The following is a 15,202-nucleotide window of genomic DNA, read 5'->3' as shown; positions in this document are numbered from 1 at the left end:
AGCACACAGAACCATGAAAGATAATGATAATAAATTGCTGTCTGAAGCCACTATGTTTTAGGATGACTCATTATATAGCAATAGATGACCAGAACACTTCTCTTCTTCAATGATGGAGAAACACTACTAAAATCATTCCCATTAGGAAAGTGGGAAGAAGGAGGGCAGTAAGACAGAGAGGAGGTATATGTGTTGGGAGTAGGGAGGGTTACAATTTTAAATTTATTCAGTATTGGGCATGAGTTTAAATGGAAAGGCTGAAGAAATGACTGTAGTCTAGGAAAGAAACCTCAAGTTACAAAAACTTGATTAAATAAATACATGGTTCCAACTATATCTATATAAAATCCTATAAATATACACATCTATAACAGACATACTCACTGTATGCCACAATACAACATCTGAAAATAATCTTCCCAATTACTATTCTTTTCTGACAAGCAGAGCATAAGTTGCACTAATGGGAAAAAATGAAAAGGCATCAATGCGGGAATCCTCTGGGTTGTTCCTACAGCACTGGGTCAGAATGAGGCATCTAAAAGCAAACATTTATATGGCTTAGGGATACACTCAAATGTAAAAAAAAAAAAGTATGAAGAAATGCGTGGAAATGAAAACCACCAATTTCAGGACAGGGTTAGCTCTTGGGAGATGAGGTGGGGGAAGCTGCTGGGACAGGCACCTGAGGAGCTCCAGCCGCATCTGTCAAGTCTGATGTCATTAGGTAAGTGGCAGACACATGGATGTCTGTGTCTTTTTGTTTTTCAAAATTGTAAAAGTTAACTGCAACTAACTGATGCAAAACAACATGCACAATAAAAGCTTGTCTTAAAAATGGCATCTGATACATGCTGTACAAACAGGCACAAACAGGCATAAAAATATCATGCGTATGGGAACTACCATTATAATGAAAATACAGACAATAGTCAAATTTACTTATAGGGGATAGCAGTTAAGATTACTCTGCATGCCATGTTTTTCCCAATGGTGACAGCCTCACCAATTCCTTTCAGCACCAGTGAAATGAGCAAATCAATTATTTTTCCCACTTAAAATAAACTCCCATAAGCATTAGATATATTTACATACGCACACACAAAGATGTACATTACGTGTGTGTGTGTGTATCTATGGAAAAATACAGTAGGACTATTAAAAAGGACTATTGTTCAAAAAGCATGTTCACTTATCTTTCCAAAAATTATTACAGAATACTATTATTTTATTGGCATGCAAATGTTTTTAATAATATGAGCTTTATAAGATGGAGGTTCATACTTTTTGACACTTTTTTCTGGTGAATATTATTTCTTTTTTTTTTTTTCATTTTAATGTGGTTTTTGTGCCAAATAAATTGATCATCATTTTAATATTTCCTTGAAGTTGTGGCACTATTTATACTTCTTTATCTGATGACCTTAAGATCACAGGATCACAAACTAAAGATTCCAGCCCCCGTGGGATTTCAACCTGCTATTTCACTAGATGCACAGAAGAGAGTCAATACACACTTGTATTATTGAATTAGGGACTGCAACCTACAAACCACGTGGCACTACATGTTATTTTTTCTTAAAGTAACAGGAACACAGCAATAACAACAATGTACTCAGAGATAATAGGAGTTTTCAAAGTCACTGGGAAGCTAATTGGAAATGGGTAGTGGTGACAGCCCCTCTCTCCTCTGCCCCATTTACTGAGAGCATCCGCCATCACCGACAGTGACTGCCAATCACGTCTCCCTACAGGGGCTGAGCTCTGGACCAGAGGAGGGGAAGAATGGAAAGACACAGAAGGTTATGTGTATTTTGTGCAGAGACACCTGAGGGTCTAGGTCTCTGTCAAAACTCCTACAATTTCTAGCCTAATTTAAAAAGACAAAAAATCAACTTATGGAAAAAAACACACACCACAAGAACCTTTCAGACTTAGAATTTTGTAAACTCCAGTTTCAGTGTTTAGTTTCATTTTGAACTGTGAATATATCACTATTGGCAAGTATGAATCTATAAAAATGCTCAGAAAACTGAAGTCAAATTTTTCAGAGTGCTCTTACCTACAACTAAATGGGCAAAAGATGAATTTAAAAACAGATTCACCCTTTCACATATCAATAAGTATTTTTAATCACTTAAGTTATTAATATCATATCAAAAAATAAATGAATCGTCGGCCTGCGAGCCAAGTGTCGCTGGTTCGATTCCCAGTCAGGGCACATGACTAGGTTGCACATCAGGTCCCCCGTTGGGGGCGCGAGTGAAAGGCAACCACAAAGTGATGTCTCTCTCCCTCTCCTTCTCGTTTCCCCTCTCTCTAAAAATAAAATAAACAAATAAATAAATTATTTTAAAAAATAAAAGTAAAAATAAATAAATTAATGAATGGGATTAACTTTGTTCCCTTTTTCCTCCAAAATCTTCTTCCAAATTTACGATCACTTTTGTTCTTTCTCTAAAAAACTTTAAAATAAGACATTATATTATTATACTACTAGTTTAGCTAAGTGCTATAAAGGTTATGGGACAAAGACCTCCCTGCATATTTTCTGCTTTTGCAGAAAACAGATTATAAAACAGAAAAGGCCTTCTTCAAAGAAATGAGCAGCTTTGATTACAAGTGCAAAAGTCAGCCAAGTGTACTAATTCTCAGTAATAATGAAGCAAGGTGAGCTCCCCAGGGACTTAAAAGTCAACGCCTGGAAATGCTTGGGTGAACTAAGAAGGGGAACTGCTCATGTGACACAACTTTTCAAAACCCTTTGTATTCCCAACTGGACAGACAGGGCTGTGGACTCACAGGGACTTTCTAAGGTGTAGGACTGGCTTAGATGATTGAGAAAACTCTGCCAAAGCCAGCAAAGCAGACGCTGCTATTTTAAAAACCACAATGAAAATGGACTTACCCATCCCACTACGCAGAGATCTAAAGGGGCTTGGATTGTTTGCTACCTACAGGATTGCTTACCTGGAAAATAAACTCTTACTTCTTAAAAGCCATGACTGAAAAAAAAAAAGAAATTAAAAGGCAAAACAGCTAGACTTGAAACACTGAGGACCACTGTCTACCAGCTTTGGAGATGAAGGATGGCAAACCTCATTTCACAGATATTTTAAGTAGCTGTAAAGCCCAAGTGGCTCCAATTTTAAGCCTGTGTTTAGATCAAGTTTGAAAAAGGGCTGCACCTCTTTACAATGACGAGGCAGCACTTCTGATGCCAATCGGGGCTTTGTGTTTGAAATGGGCGACCACATACGAGAAAACAAGACCACCTAGGGTAGACAATACGTGCCACAACCAATCTCCTTGGCACCCAGACCCATGTGCAGGCAAAATGCTTTCATTAAAAAGAAAATAAACCTCTAGATTATTGCCAAAATCTTGAGCAGTATCACATAATTAATTTCACATTTTAAATTCTTACAGAGATATATAATCATGTGTTTTCAGCAGATTTAAAACCTGACTTTAAAAAGAAAAAACCACCTGACCTACTGAAACGCCCTGCTATCCCAGGTCCCTTGGAACAGCCTGCAGGACAGGTTGGATACAACCTATGAATATGCCTGTTGAAAATTAGAAAATCTAATTACTCAACTAGAAACTGTAGTTGTTTTAAATGAAGAGCAGTTTCTGCAATATTAATGTTCTTTCAGATTATTACTGTGTGTGTGCCCTTTTTATTTAGGACATTAAAGGCTGCCTTTTTCACCTTAATGCTCCTAGAGTTACAGGACAAGGGGATCCTACCTGGCCATCTATGACAGGTCAGTGATCAAACAGAGAGGCAGGCAGTAGCCCAGTTCCATCCATCTCTTAAGAATTACCAGGAGCTAGGACTTCTTAGCTCCTGCTACGTTCAAGGAACCCCCATTCAGTGTTAGACAGGAAAATAGGCCCTTTCCAAACAAAGGTTTAATATTCCCAGGTATTTATTTGCCCAGCTTCTAATCTTAGTGATTTTCAAGAAAAGATTATTTTATAAATACCATTGCCTGAATAGAATAAGCTAATTAAAACAAAAAATGACCTCATTTTTCTTATAAAAAACATAGGTTTAGATGAAAAATACAATATTGTATTGCCCTAGTGATCAAAGCTCGTTTATTTAACTAACCTTATCTTGAAATAGCACCATCCTTTGTATAAAAGTTTAATTTACTCAAAGTATTTACATTCACATGAACAAACCTGTACATGAGATAAAACAAGACATGTTTTGCTGAGCTGTGAGCTGAAGAACAAGATGCAGGTTGTTCATCCACATAAAGAAATACTCATCCCAAGCGTTGCTGACAATGCAGAGCACACTCAGCCACTTAGTTCCCAGGATCCTCAACCCAGAGGCACTGGGAGGCTTGAAGAGCTGCCGGCACTTACGAGGTAAAAGCAAAGCAGAGAGCTATGGATGCTGACTTCAAACCACACATTGTAGTGTCTGACCCAGCAGAGGGTGCCAGGTGGAAAGAACGTACTAAAAATTAACTTTAGAAAAGGTTAGCAAAGATTTTTCAAAGGCCAAACACTTCTGCCCCAAATGACTTCTACTGCAGCACCAACCGCAAGCAATGACAAATTTAACAGGCTATGGCTGAACAGGCAATAAGATCAGAAACATTTACCCTTCCACCTCAGGGACGATTCGCTTGCTAGGAAAAGCCGAGGTGCCCTAGTAGACGCTGCCACAGGATCTGTGGTTGAACAGAAGCCTTAGTCCACACTTGTTTACCATGGTGGTGATAGACATGTGAAATAAATATTTTCAATGTAGAGATCTACAAAAGGTACTTACACAGCCTCCGGCAAGAATCTCTGCTGCAAGTGGGACCGAACCATCTTTGTGCATAAATTTATCCCTCACAAAATCATTCACCTTGAAGAAAAATATTTATAGAAGCTGATGAAAAATATAAAGAAAGTCATTAAACACATATAAATATGCACTGGTCAATATGTTATTTTTTTCTGTTACTTTATTAAAGTAATCATAAACTAAATAAATTAAGGATCTTAAGAGTGAAAAGTGCTCTTACTGGCATAGATGTAGTTTTATAAAGGAAATATATATGAGGAGAAACCCCCAAAACCCGGAATTATCTTCTAGAGGGCAAACCCCTTGTAGTATAGGCTTCCCCACTAGGTGAGTGTTCTAGGAACCCATCTGTATCAGTATAACAGCTGGTGTTGTTGTGAGAGGCTGCGTTCAGCTTGAGTGAATTTTTTGAAGACTCAACACATCTGCCCATTTCACAATGGGTGATTTATGAGCACATCTGCCCACACCACGCTGAGTGTTCAGCAGTTTCTGACCAAAAACGGCACGGTATCCATCCCCCACCCTTCCTATTCACCCGATCTCACCCCGAGCTACTTCTTTTTGTTTTCCTAGATGAAAAGAGTCCTCAGAGGGAAATGTTTTTGCCAATGCAGAAGAGGTGAAACAAAAAACAGCAGAAGCACTAAAAGGCATCAAAATCAACAAGTTCAAAAATTGTTCTGAGCAGTGGGAAAAAAATGTCTCGATAGTTGTATTGCATCAAATGAAGAGTACTTTGAAGGTGACTGAAGTTTAAACATATAAGAATAAAAACACAATTTTTAAAAAATAAATTCCAGTTTTTTTGGCCCCCCTTATCTGCATGTCTATATGTGTGTATTCCTGATATTTCAGGGATAAAAAAAAATTAAAATATTGCCCTGACTGATGTGGCTCAGTGGTTTGGGCATCATCCTGTGAAATGAAAGGTCACTGGTTCGATTCCGGGTCAGGGTAGATGCCTGGGTTGCGGGCCAGGTCCCCAGTTGGGGGTGTGCAAGAGGCAGCCAATCGATGTTTCTCTCACGCATCAGTGTTTCTCTCCCTCTCTCCCTCCCTTCCCCTCTCTTTAAAAATAAATAAAAACTTTAAAAAAGAAATTAAAATATCGATGGTTTACAAACCTAAAATTCAAATATGTCCTATAATTACAACAGGATAAAAAGAGATATATTGACAGTAGAGACAAAATAAAAACATATATACTTTAAAACTTAAAAAATGCTCTATAGGGTTTGATTAAAAATTACTTTCAAGTCTTCCAACAAGATTCAATTTAAAACAGCACTCATCATTGAGACAAATTTGGCTGAGCAGATTTTTCAACTTAGTCAAAATTCAGTATCTAAAAACGCCCTCAAGGATTCTCAAAGAACGTTAATAGCATTAATTAATTAATTAAAGATAATAGTCTCAAAATAGTATTCATTATAAGCAATTTTAAGGATCAATCATATGTTTTTGGAAGATAAAAGCCAGAAAAGACTAGCTGCCCCTCCCCGTCATATAATAAGATGGTAAAAGAAGAATTCCAGGTACAGAGGCTACACAGCCCAGTCTAAAAGTAAAGCTTAACTTTCTGGGCTTCATGTCCTTGGTGATGTAAATGCAGTACAGGTACCCCCCATATACCACGGTTGTTAGGTTCCTAACAAATGCTGTGTTATGCAAATCTGTGTTATATGAAACAAAGAACTAGTACAAAAAGGGGCGTTAGATTCCAAAAATTAAAAATTATATACTATATTTTTATAATTAAGAGAAATATATTTATTAAAGCAATTTTCATCAAGTGTTCCATATTAATATGAATAAAGTAATGTTTTCTTCATCATCACTACTAAGCTCCATTAACCAAATGCGTTCTCTTTTTGACAAGATACCCTCATCCTCTGAACTTTCTTCAGCATTATCTTTGTTTCTATGCTCTACTTTTTGCAAAAAATCTGTTATCTTAGATTGCTTGCTTTTAGCTGAGAGATCTTTATAAATTTCGTTATACAGTGCTAAGCACTTTTGAAGTTCTCTCTTAAACTTTGTGCTCCTTTCAGTGCAAGGACCCTCATTTAAGAAATATGACTTTAACGGTTAGGCTAAGTCTAGGCCTTTCTTGACGCTTTTTAGAGTAAACTGTAACTTCTTCATTTTCATCACTGCTATCGTCCCCTAAGTTATCTTGGCACATTCCAGATGTCATTTCCACCAAAACTGCTTTATCAGTTTCTTCTTCTACCAGCAATTCTTGGGTATCTTCTACAGTCATATCGTGTTAGAGCAAAACCGTGTTAATAGAAGTTCTGTGTCATATGGGGGATACCTGTATCTATCCATTCCACCAATACGCACTGAGTATCCATCCTCTGCCAGACACTGGAGAAACCATCTGATGAAGGATCAGCTTTAACAAGAACTCAGATCCCTCAACACGTGGCTTTAGCAAACGCTTATAGATTATGCTGCAACCATGCATTCTGTAAACAGGGTGTGTGACTGAATGAATACATGTTCTGGAGTCAGAAAAGTCTGATTTTGCATTCTAGTTTTCCCACTCATAAATCACATCAACACAGGTAAACACTTAAACCCTGTGGGCCTCACTTCCTTTGTCTGTAACCTGTGGGTCATACTTTACTTGAGATTAAAACAATAATAGGTAATACATGTAAGTACCTAATAGGGCAGGTATTGGAGGGAATATAGCTGCTGCTGCTGCTGCCAGTCCTACAATGATGAGGATGATGACCGTGGTGACAATGGTGGCAACCTTCAAGTCTCGTTCAAATATATCATCACATTTTTGGATGTTCAGTGTTAAATGGGGAAAAATGAAAAGATGTGTGTGGTGAGTGCCATATGTTCAAACCAGTTAGCAGCTCCGAGGAAACACAAACGTGCTGTTTCACATATGAGCATCTATGGAGTCCTGAATGTGCACAAACTCTTTTAATAAGAAGCATCAACTCAAAAGACTTACTGTAAGTTTTATGGCCTTCTCTGGGGCGACTCCCAATAGCTGTGGCAACAGACCTAAAAAACAACAAAAAGTAGAAGTATATTAAATACATTAGCATTAACTAAACAAATTAACAGCTCTAAAGAAGGGATCACCATGAAAAAACAGGGGCAATCTTTGCTGCAATTTTCTGCTATTACCTTTAATGAGAATACACAAAACGGAATGTTGAAGTACTAATGTCTCATAGCCACATCAGGGCCAAGCAAATTCCCTCTCACATTCTGGATCGTTTGCACATTAGGCAAATTAATAGCATCGGTGATGTAGGAAATCTCATTCCCCAGCAAGTTTGCTCTTTTCCCTCCTGCCTCTTAAATGAATGAACTTCGGTGAATATATCATATTTTTCTAACACTCTTCTCATCCCTCCCCACCCTTAAATGTCCACAGTTCAACCATTCACTTGTTTAGCAACCATGACTCAGTGACAAGCACCAGACAAACAAGGTTCTTGCTCTGACAGGTCTCAGACAGGAGGGAGGAGAGGCCTTTCTGAAGAAGTAACCATCAGGGGAAACCACATTCCAGGTAGGGGAACAGACAGGCTGGAGAGAGCAGAGCAGGGACATGCTGGGTGTGCTCACGATGAGGGTGGATGGCAGCTGGCGGGCCCGGGAGGGGACGGGGAGGGCCCCGGCACTGTGGCCACACCACCGGCCAGGATCCTGAGCATGATACGTCCTAAGTTAGATGAAAATTGGAGGGTTTTGACCAGAAGGGAAGTGATGTGCTAATTCATAGTTTTAAAAGGCCACTCCTGCTGCTGTGTAGAAAATAAACAGGACATGCTGATGTTTTATGTGTGTCGGACAGTGTCAGGAGACTGTGAGAGAGAGAAAAATTGGGGTTGACTGCAATTGCTCAGATTCTAGCACTCACATTTGGGTAGACTGAGGAAGCCGGTGCAGAGTCACAGGTGTGGGGTGAAAAGTGAAGAGCAGTATTTTGGACATGTTGGCATGAGTGGGAATTACGTAAGAATCAGAGGCCCAAGGGGGAGGTGTGGCCTTGGACAGAAAAGGCCGCGTCTAGGAAAGACAGACGTGGTAACAGTGGACCTAAATATTTAAACTAAAAAAAAAAAAAAAAAAAAAAAGTTATAATTTGCTCTAAGAAAAAAAAAAAATCAAAGCCAGATGCCTTTTCTTAAAAACACACGGAGGTGCTAACCTGGAGGATCAGAATATGTTGTCCCTGAGAGGGGCTTCATGGTGGGTCCTTCCTAAGCACAACTTTCTAATTCATCCATACAAGAAGGTTCACTTGCAGCCTCTTCTGAGAGACCAGCCCTGCCCACATGGTCCTCTGGACGCAGCAGCCTGGGGCCAAAAGTCACTAGATCGAGGGCTGTATGTATCAGCCTGGGGAGGTGTTATTATTGAGTAACATAAGGTTTTAAACATAATGTGAGTTTCTTGTAAAGACAGGTCTGAGAGCCCAGGCTTCTTTCTCACATCACAGCACTTGGCTCCTGTTGGGTAAGGCTCCAACCTTTGACTCGGGACCCAGGCATCCGTCCATCAAGGTCCCCACCACGCCCCATGCCGACAAGACAGTGAAGATCAGTGCCCGCTGTCTCGTCGTCTTCTTTGCTCTGTTGGGGATGCTTCTCTGAGCTCATGGCTCTACAAAAAAGGGAAACTAGACAGACCAAGAGAGCTTCATGTTTTAAAAAAATGAGAGAAAGCTCGTTTCATTGTGGAACTAAATGCTGATGAGTGTCCTAATACAAATAAAAAATTTCTTTAAAAAAGCCGCTAATGTATCGCTTGTTATGTGTTGGGCACCATTTTAAGCACGTCACTAACTCATTTAATCCTCACCACTGCCCTACAGAGAGGAACTGGGGCATGTAGAGGTTACAGAATGTGGTCAAAGTCATCCAGCTCGTAAATGGTGAGACTGGGACTCAAACCTAAGCCCCCATAATCAAGAATCTATGCTTATAGAAAACACCTCTGGGAAAAAGAAGTTCTTCCGGCCAAGATGGAGGCTTAGACGGACACGCTAAGTCTCCCTCTACAACTAGAGAGGAATACAACTACTTCAAAACAAAGGATAACTAGAAATTCCAGAAAATAAAACTACACGGAAGCCCAACATATGAAGTTATAAACCAGCGGTGCCATTTGGGCAGGTAAGAGTTAAAGAGGGCAGTGCTGTTTGTGGAGCGGCGGGGCGGCGAAAAATCCCGGCGGCAGTCAAGCCCCTGGCAGTGCGCGACCCCAGTGCTGGGGAGAGCGGCCACCGCATCGCCTTGAACAGTGAGGCCCAGGGGGGCGGGAGGACGGATCCCGGTCTCCTAGCGGAATAACTGTGTGAATCCATCTTGGACCCCCGCCCCCAAAGAAAGCACCACAGGGCCGCGAAATAGGTCGCAGACAGGTGCCGGTCGCTGACTTGTGACGCGTACACAGGCACTGCCCCCTACAGCCGGCCCAAGAAAACAAAACGCATCTGTCAAAATGAGGCAGACAACTATAGAAATCCCGGTGGTGCAGCTCACCAGGCAACAGATAGAGAACCTGACAGATGAACAGATAAGAAACCTGTCAGAGGCTCAGTTCTGGGCCATTGTTATCAGGTGGCTTACAGAATTCACAAAAGAGCAGGAAAAAGATAAGAAAGAAGCGAAAAACATTCATAACGAAAGGAACAAAACCACATACGAGACAGATGGTGAGGAAAAAAAATCCAGAGTTCATTTCAACAAACTGGAATATGGAGAAGGAACAAGCAGTCAACCAATGCAGCGAGAGGAAATGGGAAGCAACGATGAGAGGATCAGAAACCTCTGGGACAGCTATAAAAGGCCCAACATAAGAATCATTGGTTTGCCAGAGAGTGAGGAAGATGAACTAGAACTTGAAAAATTGAGTGAAAATATAATAAAGGAGAACTTCCCAGACTTGGGGAAGGGAATAGACTTGCAGGTCCAGGAAGCAAGGAGAGTTCCCAAGAGACTGGACCCAGGGAGAACCACTCCAAGACACATTATAATCAAAATGTCAAAAATTAAAGATAAAGAGAGAATCTTAAAAGCAGCAAGAGAGAAGAAAAGAATTATGTACAAAGGAGTCCCAATTAGACTATCAGCTGACTTCTCAAGGGAGACCCTACAGGCAAGAAGGGACTGGCAAGAAATATTCAAAGTAATGAAAATCCAAAACCTACAACCACGAATACTCTATCCAGCAAAACTGTCATTCAGAATAGAAGGACAGAGAAAGTGTTTCCAGGACAAAATAAAACTGAAAGAGTTCATTAGATCCAAACCACTGTTATATGAGATGTTAAAGGGACTGGTTTAAAAAAGAGAAGCTAGGGAGATGAAACAAAGGCAAACTAAACAGGCAACGAGAGTGGAAAAGGAACTGTGGGTACGGGAAGCATATTGGGGGGAGGTCAACAGGGAGGGGGAGTGGGGAGAGGGAGGGAGATGATATAGGAATTGGGGATCATGGTAGGAGGGAATGAAATAGACGGAGAGAGGTTGGGAGGAACTGTATGCACAACTAATGGACATAATCTAAAAGGGGGGGACAACTGGAGGGAGGGGGGCCACCGGGTGGAGGGGAGCAGAGGGAAGGGAAATTGGCACAAATGTAATATTTTAATCAATAAAACACATTAAATCTGAAAAAAAAAAGAAAACACCTCTGGGTACGTCTAATATGCAAATGTGATCTGTCTCTCACACTCAGACTCATCTGTTCACTTACAGAACCTGGTGGGACCCTATAAACATTTGCGTTTGCTGTGTCTGCCTAGGCAGCCGTATTTTGAGCCTGCTTCATCCCCAGGGCCACAGCTGCCTGAACAAGGGGAAGACACCTAAAAGATGTGCAGCCAATGATTTCAGCAACCTGGGTGCTGTGGCCTGGTTCCAAAAGTGAAGCCAGCCAGTCAAGAGTGTGAAGGAGTACTCAGAGGTGAAGCCACGTCTGTAATGCCACAAGGAAGGAGAAACCACGGATACAAAAAGGAAGTGGGTTGGCAGAGAGAAGACAGGGTGGAATAAATGGAGTGGAGCCACCAAAGAGAGAGAACACATAAGCCCATGAAATGTACCCAGGTGGGGAAGCCGCCCTTGACCATCTTCCAATCCCACTGAGGACAGGTTCCAGTGCCCTGGGGTCCCAAAGATCATTGCCTTCTTTCTCTCAAGTGTGAACTCTTACCAAAAGCTCCCCTGTGCTCTGGTTAGCTGGGGAAGGGCTATGCTCTTTATACTCTAAATGAACCAAAGCAGCACTGAAATCATCCGGGCAAAGCCAGTGCTCTTATCAAAGTAAGCACTCTCTCCTCCCAAACTTCGCTCACTTAATATTTTAATTCTACCATGAGATATTATGGCATTGATAACATGATAAGAAAGGCTGTATTATTACTTTATGAAAAGTACAACATTAATTTCTACTGGCAAAATGTGGGGGTAGGCTGTTTAAACTACATCTTAACATTTACAATTGCCATTTTGCTCTCTGGGTTCAGGTCAAGTGCCAAAGTATTTAGTTAAATACTTACCTGCTAGATGTATTGTTCTCATCATTAAGTTGTAGACCAAGACTATGGATGGGTTGAAAGCACTGTGATATAAATGGTGACCTTTCATCTCTGTAACTACGCTGTGACAGTCTTTTTCAATAACTAATAAGAGCCAGCCCACAGAACCAATGACTCCCGTGTTAGATACAATCACTTCAGCCAACCATGTATTTAAGACTAAATACAGGGCAGCAAATATTTATTTGTTTGGCAAACATTTATCAAATGCCTTCTGTGTGCTTGGTAGCGTGCAGTGAACACGGCGAGATCTGTGCCGTCGTCCCGTGGAAAAGTTCTACTTAGAAGGAAAGGGGTCAGGGTGTCTGTGTGCGCCAGAAACGGGACACACCACCTGAAAACAGCCCGGGGACATCAAAGTACTATGGGAACAGGAGAGAGACAGAACCACTTGTTCTGCCTGCAGGAGGGAGAAAAGCATTACAGAGGAGATACTTGACCTAGATTTTTAAGGATGAGGTGAGATTCACTGGGGAAAAAAGACATGGCTAGAAGGGAGGGCAAGGTGGTCCAGGCAGAGGGAACACTATGTGCAAAATCTCTAGATCATGGCACATTCAGGGCTGGGGCAAGATCCCTGGAAGCTACAGTGAGATCACAGACCCTGTAATAAATAATAGCAGCAGGGATGATGATGACAGGCGGTATCTGGGGGCATTGATTACATGCAGGCACTACTCTATGTGCTTTATGTGGATCAACACATTTAATCCACACAAGTCAATACCAGTAACTCAGTGCATGTTATTTTTGTCCCATCAACAGATGAAGAAACTGAGGCAGACTCCTAATGTCATTCAGCTGTCCGATGGGGGAATGGGGTTCAACCCGGGTGGTCTGCCTGTAGGGGGCTCCTACCTGGTACACTATACTGCTTCTCTCCCATGCCACACTAAGGAGCTTGGATGAAATTCTTTTAAAGTAAAGAACAAATTTCAAAAAGAAAAAAGTTCTAGAGGCAGATGAAGGATAGACGGTAAGGGCGGAGACCAATCTCTGGCAGGGAGAGTAATGAGGAAGTTGAAGTACTATGACCAGAGGCCCTGAGTCTCTCCATATTAATTAAGTTCAACTCAGTAAGAATAAAACCAAAGCACAAATCCATACCTAAGACCTGGGCCAGATGCTGGTGCTCAGGTGGTTACTGGATAAGTACCATTCTGTGGTGAGTACCCTGGCTCAGTAGGGAAACAAAGGTAGCTGAAGATGACAGCCTGAACATCCCTAAAGATGTGGGCCTCACCACCCTTCCTCCTGGGTTAACACCCTTTGGGAGGGGTCATGATCTGCAGGACAATGAAAAGTGGGAATTGCAATAACCCTCCTGGTTCCTTGACTTCGGAGGGAGGAGGGGTAACATGGTTCAGTAATGCCTAAAACAGCCATTCTTGTTAGGGCACTTCAACGTGATCACACCGAGTTCTAAAGCACATATATGTTTGACATCTGGGTAACTCAGCAGAAAAATTAGGCTTCTAATATAAGATGTTTCTGTTGGATTCTAGAAATTCATTTTAACCATTAGAAACAGAGAATGGATGTGTGTGTTGTTTCTAACTTGTCAAAACAGCAGTCTGTTTTCCAACTGCCTCAAATGAAATTTATTAGTGTGGTTAGTTTTCTAATCTTCTCATTTTAGTTCAGCTCCATCAGCACATATGGCAATGCTTTTTTGGCAAACTTTACCAGAAGGCTGCTAATGCGAGAAAAGATTTACAGGGTACAATATTAATACAGTATTTTGTCTTCGAATTTCGTGGGGTTGAGATATAAATCACACTATCCCCCCTCTGATTCCAGGTCCTTGGGCAAGCCAGGGGGAACGGAGCTAGAGGTGTGGGGACTAAGCCCACCTCAGGAACCTCCAACTGAGCTTCATATAGCAGCTCAAAAGCAGCAGTGTGCTGGATCAGAGGGCTCCTATGCTGTTATTTACTTAAAACTTTTTTAGAAAAATATTATAGAATCTCAGAGTTGAGAGATACTATGAAAAGAACTCATTAACAAAGCTGGCCTGATTAAAACTATTTATTTTCCATGGTTGGCAGCAAAGTGAACGGCTTAGAGCACGGGCTCTGGAGGTAGCCGGGGCTGCGCTGTAATCCTCGGCCTCTACCGCTTTCATGTTCTGTGACCTTGGAGATGCTCAACTCTAGGGTCCTCATTGGTTTCAAGGATGCTAATTATGACTTTTTGATTTAATATAACTATTTGAGTAAATATATATAAAGAGTCAGACACTGTTCACAACCTAAATTATGTATTTGAAAATGTAATGTTTCTTTCTGCCTATCTGTTCAAGGCAAATCCCCGATTCTCTTCTTGCTTATAAGAGGCAAGGCAGCCTGAATAACGTTCCCAGCCCAGAATCAGGTACGGAGTACAGGTGATCCCCGACTTACGACTTTCAACTCGATTGTGCTCTGAGAGCCATACTCACTCAGAGGGAAATGGCTAGGCTAAGCTATGATGTTTGGTAGGTTAGGTGTATTAAGTGCATTTTTGACTTATGATATTTTCAATTTACAATGGGTTTATCATGATGTAATGGAACTGAGAGTCAAGGGGTATTTGTATAATGTTGTTTCCACAGCATCCTATCCATCCTTAGGGGAGCTGCCCAAGGCAGTTAGGGCACATCTTTTCTGATAGTGTCTAGTGACCCTGCTTCCTTTTGGCAAAGATAAGGAAGTACCACAGATATAACAACATACCTTCCACTATGTTTGCAAGCTAAAATAGAATGTTTTTGGTAAGGATATAAACATTTCTCAACCTCTGATGCTAAGAACTTTTTACCA

At 41.0% G+C, this 15,202-nt stretch overlaps 1 protein-coding gene across 1 annotated transcript in view; it reads right to left on the bottom strand.

The window, feature by feature from the left end:
• Nucleotides 1-15,202, bottom strand: part of SLC25A13 (solute carrier family 25 member 13) — a 173,162-nt gene that overhangs the window by 44,798 nt on the left and 113,162 nt on the right. Inside the window, exons 12-13 of the mRNA XM_090287211.1 lie at nucleotides 7,794-7,846; nucleotides 4,796-4,876 (exon numbers count right to left, since the gene is read on the bottom strand). Coding sequence (XP_090143337.1) covers nucleotides 4,796-4,876; nucleotides 7,794-7,846 — 134 coding nt within the window. The remainder of the gene's footprint in view (nucleotides 1-4,795; nucleotides 4,877-7,793; nucleotides 7,847-15,202) is intronic.

Source organism: Furipterus horrens, unplaced genomic scaffold, assembly GCF_987537825.1.
Source record: "Furipterus horrens unplaced genomic scaffold, mFurHor1.1.pri manual_scaffold_9, whole genome shotgun sequence".
NCBI lineage: Eukaryota > Metazoa > Chordata > Mammalia > Chiroptera > Furipteridae > Furipterus > Furipterus horrens.
The sequence above is the reverse complement of the archived record's forward strand: the minus strand, read 5'-3'. Positions and strand labels throughout refer to the sequence as shown.